Source organism: Sphaerodactylus townsendi, linkage group LG03, assembly GCF_021028975.2.
Source record: "Sphaerodactylus townsendi isolate TG3544 linkage group LG03, MPM_Stown_v2.3, whole genome shotgun sequence".
Lineage (NCBI taxonomy): Eukaryota > Metazoa > Chordata > Lepidosauria > Squamata > Sphaerodactylidae > Sphaerodactylus > Sphaerodactylus townsendi.
Genome location: NC_059427.1, coordinates 57841010 through 57856794, shown reverse-complemented (window position 1 = coordinate 57856794; position 15785 = coordinate 57841010). Strand labels below are relative to the sequence as shown.

The following is a 15785-nucleotide window of genomic DNA, read 5'->3' as shown; positions in this document are numbered from 1 at the left end:
TTTAACTGTGGAATAGTTGAGCTTCATAAAAATGCTTATTGTTTGTAGACTGCTATACACTCCACCATTGTTCATAAAACTCGTGAAATTATTCTATGAAGCAGCACTTCACTGTTATCTTACATACAAGTGAAACTTGTTTAAAAAGCAGAGGAAGAATTCAAAACACGGCAATCTATGGCTTCAGTATAACGTTCTATAGCTGGGAGTAAACTGTTGCTCTTAATATGGGGGTCAATCCCATTTGCTTCAAGCTCTCTGCATTAAACTTGCTCCTTTCCCTTCCTGCAGCACATTACAAATTAAGATAAATTTGGAGAGCAGACAGGCCTGCTGTTGGGTGAACAATGGGAAGCTCACTGAGATGGATGATCTTGGTGTAACTTAAAAACATGATATGTTTTCATAACTTTAAGACTGCTGAGGGCAGAAGAGAAGAGGCTGAAATAAGTCTTCTTAAGGAAATATTGGTGCAGTATCATTTCTGCAGTTCCTAAGGGTCAGCTATTCATTCTTGTTTTCAGTTGTGACATTTTTAGAACAATCAGACCACATTTTCAGTACTGCCACCTTAACCATGGTATTTTTACATTGCAAGCTGCAGATGAGATGAGATGTGAAAACTACAATATTTTTTTAAAACAAAAAAGTACTAGGAATGTGTTTGATGGCAGCTAGGCAGATTCCGCATGGGCCAAAACAGTGGTGTGAAAACAGTCTGAAAACCGTGTAAAAGTGTTTAACATGGTGTAAAAGGGTTTACATCGTTTTCACACTGCTGTTTTTGGCCCATGTGGAATCCGCCCTAGACTAAGACTAGCACTACACAGGGCAATCAGCCAAATGACTACCCACTGATCAATTTCAATAAAGATCAAATAAGAAGTGAAAAAAGAATGTATTCGCCGACCCAACTGATACAGCATATATGAAGGAAGGTACCCTCATTCCAAAACATAGTGGCAACCAACACATTTGCCAACACAGATATCCATTTACAAAGTGTTTCTGGATGCAGACCCAGTCCAATTCTGCCTGCAAAAAGATACAAGGCATTGTGGAGATCTTTTAATGCTATCATGTTTTCTCTTCAACACCAACAAACAAAGGTATTTAAAGCAGTATTATATGTTGCATGGGAGGATAAGAAGATAGTAGATCAGGGGGGACATGAGCATCACTTTGCTCTGCTCCTAAGAATCTGGTGCAAAATCTTTCTACTTTAGGATTTATTGAGCAAATGAATAGATCTATTTGCCGAACTTCAAAACCAAAGAAAGATTAGTTGGAAGATCAAGTTTCAGGCTCCAGACCTATTGATCAAGATTCTGCCAGCTCAGCTAACCCATGTGGGCATTGTGGAATCATTTGATGTGCTCAGCATTTATTAAAAGCAGATACTCTTTCCGCCAAATCAACAAACCCGTTACCTGTTACAAGACCTGAATCCTTCCATTTTGTTCACATGAGTTTTCTTCTAAAGGTTGCAGAAAGGTCCAGTAGGACATAGATCATCAATTAAAGCTACTAGCATTGACTCTATCCATACATAGAACAGCCTGAAACCAGACTCGGAAGGGTCCAGAGAACAAAAAGTCCTGAATTCAATCAATGAACTAGAAAGGGGAGATAGGAGACAAGGCAATAACTTGCCACATCATTTTTGTGTAGGGATTTTTTAAAGCACTGGATGGATTAAAGCCTCTTTCATTTACCGAAGAAAGGTGCTCTGAATTAGTGATTGATTTATGGTATTCATCAGGGTTTATAAGGAAGAAATATCTTTTCAACAATGGGAAACCATATGCACAAAAGACATGAAATTTACAGCATGCTAAACAATAAGAAAAAACTGATGTCATATGTTTTATCCTTGGTATGTCACCCCCAAAGGACATCCCCAGAGATGGATAAGAATTATAAAGGAAAATGCTGTAAATTCTAAGAAGTGGGTGGCTTTTTGTACCAAATGTGATGGTTATGCAGGAAAGTTTTAAAAAATGGAAAGACATTCATGCAAAAATGCAAAAAATCTCAAAAATCAACTTTATTATGGATGCCAGGACTATGTTATTAGACATATTACCAAAGAATATCAGAAGGACTGTTTCAGTATTTGATCAGCTGCCAGAGTAGTACTTGTAACAAAAAGCTGAAGAATGCTCCAATCCAGAGAACTGGGAAAATAAACTAATATGCAACAATGGCAAAATTATGCAACTTTGTAAATAAGAGGGTTTTTTTGTAAGAAAAGGCGAACAGACAAATGGATAACTATATTAAGTAAAACAGGCATAATATCGCAATATGAGCTTTATCTTGTGAGACATTTTTTAGAAGCGTATAGCAGCAATCAAGTTATCAGTATTTTTAATTAACATGTCTTGGGCTATGAATCTATCTTAAAAACAGGCAATATTGGCAACTGATTTTACACAAACGCTTTGTTGCCTTTCTTAGTATTTAAAATTGTTAACAATAATAGAATCCGTTTCTCTTTTTATCTTCTTTGTTATATTAATCTTTATCAATGTACTTTTTAAAATTAAAAAGTTATGTTGGGAACTGTGGAACTGTGAGGACAAAAGCCATGTGAGAAACGGACTACCGTGATGAGGAAAAGCAGCCAAGTCAAGTAGAAAAGCTGGCAGGGGCAAACATAGTAGGTTTGTTTATTAGGCTTTAAGGAAGTCACGGAGAAGAGAACACCAACAATAATCAAGATGCAAAGCCTCCCAGGAAAATTTTATTATGACACATATTTTGTTCCTATTTGCTCCCCCTGTCAATTGCTCATAGCTTAGGGTTTTTTCTGAGGAAGAAGCTGCCCAAACACAGGGAGCATCACTCATCACCCTGTAAACATTAGTCAAGGAAAGGTTGATTGTTTTTTCTCAGCTCTTGAAGACAGGTTCACCTAATTAACAAAGAGCCTGCTAGCTGTGGAGTTTCTTGCTGGAGGGCTTTGATAGTCAGTTAATTCATTTGGAGTGGGATGAAATGTGGCAGCTTTAGATCTACCTTTGAGGTAGATGTTCAGTCATATGAGAAATCTTGTCCAACCATTTAGCTAGGTAGAAAGTGGACAGGCAGATATTTTCTTTTTGCAGTTGTTATCTAGCAAGTTGTTGGTGGGCCCTTCAGGAAAACACTTTGGTTCCTCCAGGCTGGCAAAAGGAACAGGTTGGTATCCTCCCCAAAAAACTGGAGCTTGCACAAATGGGTACTATGACTTTCCCTGAACAAGCCACAGCCTGTTTGCTGAAGTAAGGTCTTTGGCAGGGTGATTTTTTATTGTTGGGAGATAATTTTCTCTGTATGCCATACTAACACATCAGAATATTAACTGCCATTTTTTGTTTGAATATAAGAATGATTTTGTATCACACCAGATTAAAAGTGTACAGATTCCTCTCATATTAAAAACACCCCCTCTATATTCTGATTTTAATACCATGGTGTTTGTGGCATTCACCATCCATCTGCCCAGCTAGATACTAAATGAGGATAAAGGATGGATGTGAATCCCCAGTGTAGTGAGATGTGCTAACAATGCCATTGTTATCTAAGATTCCCAAAGGGAACTCTTTCAGTCCAATCTGTGACAAATGATTTAAATCAGACCAAGACATATATTCTGACATCTTCGTCTGCCTCCAAAAGCCTCAAAAGCAAGACATGGCCTACTGTACCAAAGGTTGCAAAGAGATCCAGTAGAAGTAAGCAAGAAGCCTGGCCTTTGTCTCCATTCAGACAGGCGTTATCAACTAAACCTACTAGCATTTACTCTATCATGTACAGCAGATCCTCAAACCAGACCGAGAAGGATCCAGAGCACAAAAGTTATCCAAGAAGACCTGGAATCAGTCTGCTTCTGCTCCCTCAATCAATGAGCTAGAAAGGGCAGACTGGAGAATGGAAAATAATTGGTGATTATTTTTGTGTAGTAATGTTTTTAAGCAGTGGATGGATATGCCGAAGGGAGGTATCCTGAATTAGTTACTGATTTATGATACTCCCCAAGGGTTATTAATGTGGTCCTCACATGATTTTACTCAAGAGTCTAGAGAACAAAGGGTGATCTTCACAGATCCGACCTAGTATCTTGTCAATATGCATCATAGTGACTGGGTCAAAATGGTCCATAAGACTGGACAAAAGATTAAGCATTTCTTCTACCTGGTCTATATCAAAGCTAGCATTCTGATTTGAGCATATTTGTTTTCTTTTGTCAGCAAGCAGCCTTGTGAAAGGTGTCAGAAATAACTTTCTGTGCCAGAGAGAGTAAAGGTTCAGATTTAGGAGTTAGCAAATATAGGGATGCCTTACAATGGGGATGGTCATGAACTAGCTGATGTAATGGTTGCAGAGAAATAACATCTTCTTGCTGCTGTAATTGCCACTTCACACATTTTTCAATGACCCCATAGCGTGCTAATAGCTACGTGGTTTCATATGGTGCCTTACTTGCACAAGAATTTGTGTAGTCCAGTAAATGTAGGAGAAAAGCATTTCTTGGGAATAGCTCAAAGAAGGTTGAAGAAGCTGAGTCAAATTGCTGCTTTAACCAGCCACAGATAATGCTTTCTATATCCCAAGAAAACCGATACCTCCTACTAGGGCAGGGGTCTGCAATCTGCAGCTCTCCAGATGTTCATGGACTACAAATCCCACCAGCCCGTGTCAGCATGGCTAATTGGCCATGCTGGCAGGGGCTAGTGGGATTTGTAGTTCATGAACATCTGGAGCGCCACAGGTTGCAGACCCCTGCACTAGGGGCATGTCCTCAGATATATCTCTATATCAAAAAATACCTTATTCATATTTTCTGGATATATTTGGCTATCTAGGTGACATTTAGGATTCTTAGTGACAGTATCCAAGTTCCAAATATCTCCAGAAATTTTTGAGAATATTCAGGAAAATCTGGGCCTGAGGTTTTAATGGCCTGTTTTCCCTCAGTTCAACAGGTTTCATAGGCAATGGGAGATAAGGGAGAGGCAACTCCTCCAAGTAAAAGTCCTTCACAGAGAATAATCAAACACAGGGAATAATCACAAACAATTGCAGAATACTAAATAAACCTGAATTTATATTAGAGAACCCAAATACCCTTGAAAACTGTTATTTATGCCTTACCCCTCAAAATAAATATTGTTTTTTCAAGTGCACAACCCTACCTCCCCCACCCCTTGAAAATCCTGCTAATACCTTCTTCTGGTGGCATTCTGGTATCAATTTCTACGCTGGCAATGCTTTTCTAGTTCCTCCTAATAATTACATATGAGCTGTAATAATGACAAATTAAGCTTTGAGTACTACTGGACATTCGAATATGTAAACTGGGAAGCAGAAAAAAAAATCCAGACTTTGAACTATATCTATGTTCCCTTCTTTGGAAACTGAAGGCAAGACAAAAGTGTCAAAGAGAGGGCTGTTGAAAATATTAAACAGCTTTGGTCCCTAAGAGCAGAGATGAGGCCAGATATGACTTTGATGCTGTGTACAGCTCTTGACCACAGTTTACATCAAGCTACTAATGAGGTCATCACTTGGAAAACAAGCTAAGTAAACTGGCATCTTCTGTGCAGTCAAGTATCTTTAGATACATTTTTGCATGCAATTTGCATGATAACATCTTCTGGAGACCAGGTCTTGGTGTGTAACGCTCAAGCACTGGATTCAGCTATGATTCAGGCACGAGGACATTAGACTCATTGCCCAGGCTTTAACTTTTCTGCATGCTACTGAAGGGTGGGCCCACATGGAAGCGAAGCTCCATGCCTTGGATCTACCTCCTAATGTTTTAGCTGGGCTCCCTCCCAATGAAATGTTCTCCACTATAAAATCTAGACTTTTTAAATTAGAACATCAGGAATTGATGATTCATGTAAAAAAGTTCTGCTCTCCCTTCTCCCTTGGCATTCCATACAGCCGCCAAGGTGTGGCCAGATATTTGTTTGCTCTTTTCGATCCAGAGAACCAACATGCCATCACTTGGGCCAGATGCAATGTGCTTTTTCTGCTTTGAGGGAAAGAAGAGGGTCCAAAACACCTCACAGTGAGCGTTTTTGCATCTGCACATTGAAAACTGCAGAATCTGTACATCATGTTCTGTATTTTTGCCCCCTTCATAATGGGGCCAGAACAAAGTTTCTCTCAACCTTATTGATGGGCTTAGAATGCTGGACAGACCAGCAGAAGACTGTTCATCTATTAAACAATAAATCCAAGAATGCTCTAGAGCAAATGGTCAGGTTTTTACGCACAGTCATAAGCGATCTTAATTTTGCTTTGCACTTTATCTTTCAATTTTGGTATTTATTTTAAGAACATAAGAACATAAGAACAAGCCAGCTGGATCAGACCAAAGTCCATCTAGTCCAGCTCTCTGCTACTCGCAGTGGCCCACCAGGTGCCTTTGGGAGCTCACATGTAGGATGTGAACGCAATGGCCTTCTGCGGCTGTTGCTCGATCACCCTGGTCTGTTAAGGCATTTGCAATCTCAGATCAAGGAGGATCAAGATTGGTAGCCATAAATCGACTTCTCCTCCGCATATACAAAATCTGTCCAAGCCCCTTTTAAAGCTATCCAGGTTAGTGGCCATCACCACCTCCTGTGGCAGCATATTCCAAACACCAATCACCGCGTTGCGTTGAAGGAGTGTTTTCACTTTTATTGAGTCCTAATTCTTCCCCAGCATTTTCAATGAATGCCCCCTGGTTCTAGTATTGTGAGAAAGAGAGAAAAATTTCTCTCTGTCAACATTTTCTACACCATGCATAATTTTGTAGACTTCAATCATATCCCCCCTCAGCCGCCTCCTCTCCAAACTAAAGAGTCCCAAACGCTGCAGCCTCTCCTCATAGGGAAGGTGCTCCAGTCCCTCAATCATCCTTGTTGCCCTTCTCTGCACTTTTTCTATCTCCTCAATATCCTTTTTGAGATGCGGCGACCAGAACTGGACACAGTACTCCAAGTCTTGAAATAGCACCTTTCCTGCTTTAATATAAAGGGCATGACAATCTTTGCAGTTTTATTCTCAATTCCTTTCCTAATTATCCCCAGCATAGAGTTTGCCTTTTTTACAGCTGCCATGCATTGAGTTGACATTCCCATGGAACTATGAACTAAGATGCCTAAATCCCTTTCCTGGTCTGTGACTGATAGCACTGACCCCTGTAGCGTGTATGTGAAGTTTGGATTTTTAATCTTTGTAATCTTTGTAACTTATGCCATTAAAGGTTATCTGTAATTTCCACCAGTTATAATTAGAGGGGATCTATGACAACATCCTTTAAACCCATATAACTTGTCTGCTCCCCTAGGTCAGTGATGGCGAACATTTTTGAGACCGAGTGCCCAAATTGCAACCCAAAACCCACTTATTTATCGTGAAATGCCAACATGGCAATTTAACCTGAATACTAAGATTTTAATTTAGAAAAAACAGTTTGCTCCAAGGCATGCATTACTTGGGAGTAAGCTTGGTGAAGCAACCGTGCAACACTTTGAATGGGTGAATCACGACCCTAGGAGGGTTTACTCAGAAGCAAAGCCACTCTAGATATATATGTGTGGGGGGGAGGGGTGATTTTCCACTCTCCCTAAATGATGAACTCTATGCTCACAGAGAGTGCTCTGAGTGCCACCTCTGGCACATGTGCCCTAGGTTCGCCACCACTGCCCTAGGTTGTTTCCTTAGCCCCTTTGGACTTTCACTGAACTGTATCCTGATGGGTTTCTCTGCTCCTTCGTTGAGCTCCAGGACCCAATAGGTTCAGCTAACAACAACTGAAAATCTTCTTATATGAATAGGGATTCCTTTTCCAAAATCTCATCCTCCAGTCTGTTATGGCATAGCTTTCCAACTATGACAACTAGGCTTATTCCTCCTCTTAATCAGAAGAAGGAATTAGTGCTATCCCTTGCTGCTGGCAGTTAACCCCTTCTGGTGGCTTTAGTGGGCTATGCATACCGCTGAGACCCAGCCCTATGAATGGTATCTAGGAGTGCCTTGCCTCTATAATATGTTTATCACCAGGATCTATGTAAAAGGATATCTTTGGAAAATTTCATTTGGGCTTCCAAAAAATTCTATTCTGCTATCAAGAGGAGCATGGCCAGTTTATACAGCATGTTTATTTTTGAGAAACCTGTTGGTCTAGCAATGAACACTTTATACAGGGAAGTCAACTGACTGAGAAGGGAAAAGATGTTGTGGTTGTAGATGATAGGTCAATCAAAGCATCAACCCACACAGCTTCAAGAGTGAAAAAGGCAAACTTAAGGTTAGTGATTATTAAGAAAGGGATTGAAAATAAAATGACTGGTATAATGGCTTTATACAGATCTATGGTGCAGTTTCACCTGGAATTCTGTGAACAGTTCTCGTCACCATATCTCAAAATGGACATCACAGTGCTGGAAAAAGTATAGAAGAGGGCAACTAAGAAGTTTAGGGAGTTGGAGCTCCTTCCATATGAGGAAAGCCTGAAGAATTTGGGACTTTACAGTTTAGAAAAGAAATGACTGAGGAAAGACACGATAGAGGTTTATAAAATTATACACAGGGTGGACAGAATTGACAAAGAGAACCTTTTCTTTCTCTCTCTCAAAATACTAAAATAGAACTGGTTGTGTGAGACAGAAAGCAGAGACAGTAACAACTTTGAGGATACCCAAAGTTTGCAGCAACACCCAACCTTAGGTTAACCAACTTTTTAAAATCCATGGAAGTTAACAGTTTTAACCAAAACATTGAGTTTGCCTCTGGCAGTTTACTAAACAACATCAAAACTCTCATTTTCAGTCAAGCGGAGTAGCTCAGCTAAGATATACCAAACCATGATTAAGTTAAACTGCAGCATGATGCATTTTATGAATTGTGATGACAGAAAAGAATCAGGAATCATGATTTAAAGTGGGTTTGCAAGTATGATTTGTGCTCTCCATGGTTGGATGTGCTAAAACTGACAAAGTACTGTTATGGGGACGGCTTATGGACTAACTATATTTTCATTCAGTAACACAGAAATATAAATCCAGGAAGAAAATGAAAGTAGACCAAAAAGCAGAGAGTGACACAGAGTACTGGTGAGAATTCTCCTATGCAAGTGCTCACCTGCTAGCTTGGGGATTCCCTATGCGGGCAGTACAGCCTGCCTAGGGGCAGTGGAAACATCAATGGAGGTGATGAGGAATTTGGGGCAATAGGGGGGCTGCAGATAATTTTGGGGCAATAGAGGGGTGGCACAGGGATTCCTGGCCAGCTGGTGGGAAGAAAGACTTGTCCTTCCAACCTGGTGACTGATGAGTTTTAAAGGAAAATCAGCAGCAGCAACAGTACTGTCCACACTGTGTAGCCCAGGTTGGGGAGGAAGGGGGGAATCACAGCAAAGAGCCCTGTCGCTGCTGTTTTACAAGGCAAGATGTGTTTCTGCAACAACACGCTCCTTGCTGTGCAGCTTGGGAGAGGGGGAGCCAAGGCAAAGAGCCCCGGCACAGCTGTTTTGCAAGGCAAGTTTTTTTTTAAAGGAAAAGCAGCAGCACTCTCCTCGCTGTATAGTGGGGAGAGGTATGTAGGAGGGAGCCAAGACAAAAAGTCAGCAAAGGCATCTTTATTACTCAACTTCTGTGCCCTGTTTACATGGTTCTCTCAAAAAAAAGACCTTCCTGACCGCTACCCTGCACTATGGGACAAAGTCAAGATGTACTTTATTGCCTTCCCAACATCACATTTAGTGGAGCAGGGCTTCAGTGTAGTCATGCAGCCTCTTTCCAAGAAGAGAAACAGGCAGAAAATTACTGAATGTGGGAACCTAAGTCTTCTTCTTAGTGCCTTGCAGCCTGATGTTGAGAAACTGATATCCCTGCATTAAGCACATCCATCCAAATAAAATTGTGAAGACATAACTAGTGGGATGCAAACACACCCTTTCATATTGCTAGAACAGTTCAATAAATTGGTTTACTTTTACTAGGTCATGTTTTATTTGTGAAATGCATACAAGTTTATAGTGTTCAAAGTTGCTTGGAATTTGCATTGGCCTAATGCCAAGAAAGAGGTGTGTGATCGTGTGTGTGTGTTCATGTGTGTGTGTTCATGTGTGTGGGGGTGGGGGTGGGGGTGGGGGGAAGGAGGGTCACTAGGGCAGCTCCAAAAAGTTTGGGAACCACTGCACTAACTGAACAAGGATTGAATCCAGCCCAGTTTGTTCTCAACTTCTGTTAATTAAAGTCATGGTTTTGTGGCATATCTGAACTGAGCCACTGTTTGAAGGTGACAGAGAAGAAAATACATACATTCTGGAGGAAGTCTGTTCTTTCTAAAAGCCAGCCTCTCGGTTTTTTTCCTGCTTTCTGCCAAACTGAACAGGACTCCATACACATATTGGCGAACTGGCCTATAGAGAAGAGCAGCAGGAGGCAGGTCTTTGTTTGCTTCATCTTCAATAGAAACTGCAATTTTGATTTCACCCTGTACATCAAACAAAACAATTAGAAGCACAAAGTCTAGCAGACACAAAGCAGACTTCGGGATATCAAAGCCTTATTCTACTTAATACCTTAAAGACTGGGGGGAGGGGGTGCTCTAAGCTCTCAATTTTTACGTTCTTTAATCAATGAAGCTTTTCAAACAACCAAATATGGATATCCACCTGCAGTTAATGAGAACATAAAAAAGCTCTAATTTTAAGAACGCAAATACAAAACATCGGTTGTAGCCAGGGCCATACTAGTTAATCACAGAACATGGAAGAATCAATTCAATGTCAAAGAATACTAATAGTTTAAACTTTAGTTTAGCAAGTTTACCATGCGGGGGAGGGAGAATGACTACATCCCGTCTCAGGTATATAGAGGGTGGGCAAGCCAAAGGGCTCTTTGTTTGCTGCCTCTGGCTTGGCTGGACCACACCAGAGGATACCAGATATCTAACGATGCTTCATGTATTTTTTATGTTTGTTCAAATTTATTTTGTTTGTTTAACTTAGCCTTATATTCCCAATAAGAGCACAATCCAGATGGGGTGGGGGCAGAGTGCTGAAGATGATTCTGCTGTCCTGTTCTGTTGTCTGTGTGCTGCTTAGTCTGAAAGAGTTGTGCATGTATTAAATAGCATAATAAACTCTACAGAAGATAAAAGGGCAGCACTGAAACTAAGAAGAAGGCAGACGAAGGGGTGAAAGCAGAGGTGGGATCCAGCAGGTTCTCACCAGTTCCCGAGAGTGGGTTACTAATTATTTGTGTGTGCCGAGAGGGGGTTACTAATTGGGTCTGCTTTTCCGTTAGAAATTCCATTAGGTCCAAAAATCATAAAGTCCTGTTGTTTCCTGTGTGGCTGATTAGCGAAGGCAGAAAACGGGATAATTCTCCCTGTTGGGCTGTTTTAAAAACATGTTTTAGAAATATGGTAAAGTTCCTTGTTTAAGGAAAGTATCCTTCTTTTGATTTCTAGAAACAAAATTAAATATTTGAAAGTATTAAGTATTTGACAGGCAGTCAATTAGAGGAGAAGTAGTTGTTTCTGTTGGCAGTAGACGATAGGACTTGTTATAATGAGTTTAAATTATGGACAGAAAGATACCAGTGGAAATTAGGAACTTTTTTTTTACAGTAAGAATTTTTTACAGTCACAGAGAAATTATTAATGCCCCGCCCTGGAATGCCCGGCCACACCCCCGTCGTGCCCCGCCCAGCCCCATTGGCGCTACGCCACTGTTTGAATCCCACCACCATGGGAACCTGTTACTAAAATGTTTGGATCCCATCACTGGGTGAAAGACTCTACCAAAACGAGAATATCTAATGAGTGAGCGGAAATCTCGCACTTCTGTCCTACATATTGAGTGCTAAGATTTTCTGAGTGTGATACTGTGGACGTTTACAGACTCAGAACCTAGTATACTCAGCATATATACTCCAATCTTAGCTTTGTATATATTGCATATATATGTGGTTTATGTGTTCATTGTGACAACTCAATGGTTACTATGCTTGATATCTTAATCAGTATTAAATGTATTAAATTTTTGGGTTCAGTGTTGGCTTATACTTATGATTGTAAGTGCCTCTTACACCAGCCAGGTGGGCAAATGTGCCGGTGCGACCCTACACCGGCTTTTAAAGCCACTAGCTCCTCCCCAGAGAGAGACAGCTGAATGTCCCTGAGAATGAAGTTCCCAAGTTTTGGAGCCACAACCAAGAAGTTTCAGATAGTGGGGACATCCAAAACACACCCTCCGAAGATGACCAGAGTAAACAGTGAGAGTCACATGACAGAACGTGCTGTTGGATACTTACATGGAAGGTCCTTCCTCTCTGAGGACAGGAGGACATCTTATATCTGATTCCCACCCCTTTGCTCAGGGAGGCAGGAACTAAAATTTTGTACTTTCTGTCTCCTTCAGTGGGAATCACCCCCTTTCAGTTCAGACAATTCCAAAAGCAGTCTGATCGCTATCTAGATGAGACCACTATAACCATTATTATTAAAGCTTCACAAATGTGAATGATGTAACAACAGGTAGAGACAGAAAGCACAAGAATTAACAGAAACTGAAGAAGAGTTATATTTATATCCTCCCTTTCTCTCCTGTAAGGAGACTCAAAGGGGCCGACAATCTCCTTTCCCTTCCCCCCCTCCCCCCAACACCCTGTGAGGTAGGTGGGGCTGAGAGAGCTCACAAGAACTGTGACTAGCCGAAGGTTACCCAGCTGGTGTGTGTTGGAGTGCACAGACTAATCTGAATTCCCCAGATAAGCCTCCACAGCTCAAGCGGAAGAGCAGGGAATCAAACCTGGTTCCTCCAGATTAGAATGCACCTGCTCTTAACCACTATGCTACTGCTGCTCCTTGATGAAGGAACAGAAGGATTCCTCTGTATCCTGCAAGTTAAGGGCTGAGATGGTCTTATTTATCAAAAATTGCAGGTCTTCCAGCTGGAAAAAAAATTGAGACTGTTCTGAGAGATCCGATGATGCATCCTAGTTTCTGAAAAAGCTAGCAGTCATTTTGTTCCTCACCTTCACTGTATTCCTGTTCCTCCTCCCCTGGGAAGGCTAGCAGGTATTGGCTAGAGCCGTGGTGGCGAACCTTTGGCACTCCAGATGTTATGGACTTCAATTCCCACCAGCCTCTTCCAGCATGGCCAATTGGTGCCAAAGGTTCGCCACCACTGGGCTAGAGGATCTGGGTACTGGCCTTGAATCCTGGCTAGAGGATCTAGGTTCTGGCCTTGAAGGACTGTAGGAAGCTGTAGGCTGTCATCTAGGGACATGAGCTGGGGGCCCACAGTGCTCCCTGGTATCGAGGATCCTTTCAATCTCCTCCCTCATAGTGGATCTAAAATAGTCTGCAAAAGCAGCTGGAGGGGGGAGCAGGGTTTGCCAGACTGCCACATTACTCGAGAGTAAGGATGGATCATTTTGGGGCTCTGCAGTGATTGCAGACTCTGCTCTTCCACCCCCCAACGGCCCCTGTTCTTGCCTTTCAAGAAGAACGTCGGGCTGGTGGTTGCTGCTCTCTGCGATCTGATCCGAAGCCAAGCACCCCGTAGCCCTGGGACAGCTGGAGAAGCCGGCTGAGGAGCTGCCAAGATTGGCTGTGCCCTGGGAAGGTACTGAGCTCCTAGAGGGAGAAGCGCGCCATTTCTTGCGTGGCGCCAACAGACCATCTGGGCACTTAGTGGCAGACTTGTCCTTTGCCTTGTGTTGGCCAAGCCACTCTGCCAGAAGCTGGGAGCTTCCCAAGGTGGGGGCCAGGTCCCTGCAGCTGGCTGCCCTTGTCACTTCTGTGGACGATCAGGCGAAGGCAGTGCGGTGTGGAGGGGGGGGCGGGGGGGGAGACCTGGAGGCCGTGTCAACCGCTATGCAAAAACGGCAGGGGGAAATGCAACAGTCCCACAGCATCAGTCTCTAAACCAACACCAAAACCAACACACAACAGTGCCTCCCAGTCCCAACTCTGAAAGGTATTCCAGAGATGTCCAGGAGAATTAACAGGGCTGCACTCCCTCTTTCCATCTCCTGGCACAAGTCATCCACCAGAGCAGCCAAGGCTGCTTCAGTTCCCACAAGCAGGCCTTAAACAATACAGGAGCAGATCCAAACAATATGCTCCATTCAGGAATCTTCAAAGTTGCTACCACTTGCTCAAATGATACTGTATCGCCCCACTGTGACAATACACCGACATGTAGAAATAAATGCGTGCTGTTAATCATAAAGAGAGAGACTTTGCTTGTAAGAGGCAGACTAGGCAATGGGGGCATTGAAGTAGTGACTGAAACAGCCCAATGGGAGAACAGAGACTTTGAACACAAGGCTAAAAGTCTCCTGAATAAAAGCAACCAGATGAGAGCCAGGGGCTATTTTCAAAGAATACTCTTCAAATACAAGTCTTATTGTTTATGAAACACTGGAAGAAAACATCCAGAGATTCAGGATGAAGTATCATCAATTCAACGATGACACACATTCTTTCCCCCCATTTTATTTACTCCAGATGTAACAGGGGAGAAGTTCTGCAGAGGTGTCACGAATCCTTCATAAGATGAATGCAGGGTGAAAAACTGAAAGTAAATCTAAACAAAAAGCAAATACAGCTGGTGGGTAGTTTGTTGGACCATGGAGGCAAGGGCAGATAGCTTTTCACTCCTGCTTATACAACAGGTTTGAAGTCTGTGCAGGATATTAGATCCTATACTTTCAGTTCAGGCACAAACAGCAACCTAGTCTCAGGTTCCTTATACCAATTTTACTTGGGTGACCCCCCTACCTATAGACTCCACCACCACTATTACATAGGTTCAGGGCTACCTGTAGGTACGGAAGACACAGTTTTTAAATATACAGACAGCCCTGACCCTTTTATACAATGGGTCCCCTCTCTCACTCCCAGATACTACCTGACAGGACAGGACAGTCCCCTTTATTAACCTTACTAGCCATCCCTCACTCAGACACCACACAGAGTTACTGGGGTGGGGGCTCAAAAGCTCAGGAGGCAGCATATGTGGGATGCACGTGTGTGTGCTAAGATCTTATACGTGTGTGTTTCTATTCCTGAGTTAACTTTTATTTAATTAACTCTCTCACACATAGAAATAATGCCTTTAACTGTCTCCCCCTCACCACCATTCTGTCAGCTCCCACTGGTTACTTAGGAAGAAGCAGAATATAATCTCCTCATCACGGTTTGTTAAAATATCCTGCTGGTATGGTTGTTCATGTTTTGGCACTGACTCTACCCTCCCCTTTTTTTCCAAGAAAAAAATCTCCAGAACACAACACCCATGCTGTTAAGTGAGACTCACTATAACGAACAATCAAAAATTCTCACGCTTGTTCCACTTATTTCTGGGTAATGCAGAGTTCTGGTGTTGATCTTTAACAGCCATAAACAATTAAGACTACAGCATTTGAAGGACCTCCTTATCCCACAGGAAGCTACGGTTGTTTATTTAAATTTAGCCTCAGTTAATCCAGGTTACTGGGGAAAAAACAAATCTCCAATTTGTGACAGCTCTTGTAGTCAGATGTCATAAAAAAGTGGAGTTGGATCGAACCTAAACTAAAAAATGAAGAAGGGGAAGGAAATTAGAGTATACAAGTCCCAGAATAAACCAGCAGTTGAGATTCGGTCACCTGAAACAAGTCACAGTTTGGTTCACAACTGTATGGAGCCAAAGGATACTAGACTGAAAGTGTTCCTCACCTTTAACACACTAGAGACTCGGTTATAATAGAGTTCAGACAATGATAGTGAACTTGAACTTC

The 15785-nt window shown here is 42.0% G+C and overlaps 1 protein-coding gene across 1 annotated transcript in view; it reads right to left on the bottom strand.

The window, feature by feature from the left end:
• Positions 1-15785, bottom strand: part of FAM120A (family with sequence similarity 120A) — a 75810-nt gene that overhangs the window by 15851 nt on the left and 44174 nt on the right. The window contains exon 10 of the mRNA XM_048488184.1: positions 10308-10482. Within this exon, the coding sequence (XP_048344141.1) occupies positions 10308-10482 (175 nt within the window). The remainder of the gene's footprint in view (positions 1-10307; positions 10483-15785) is intronic.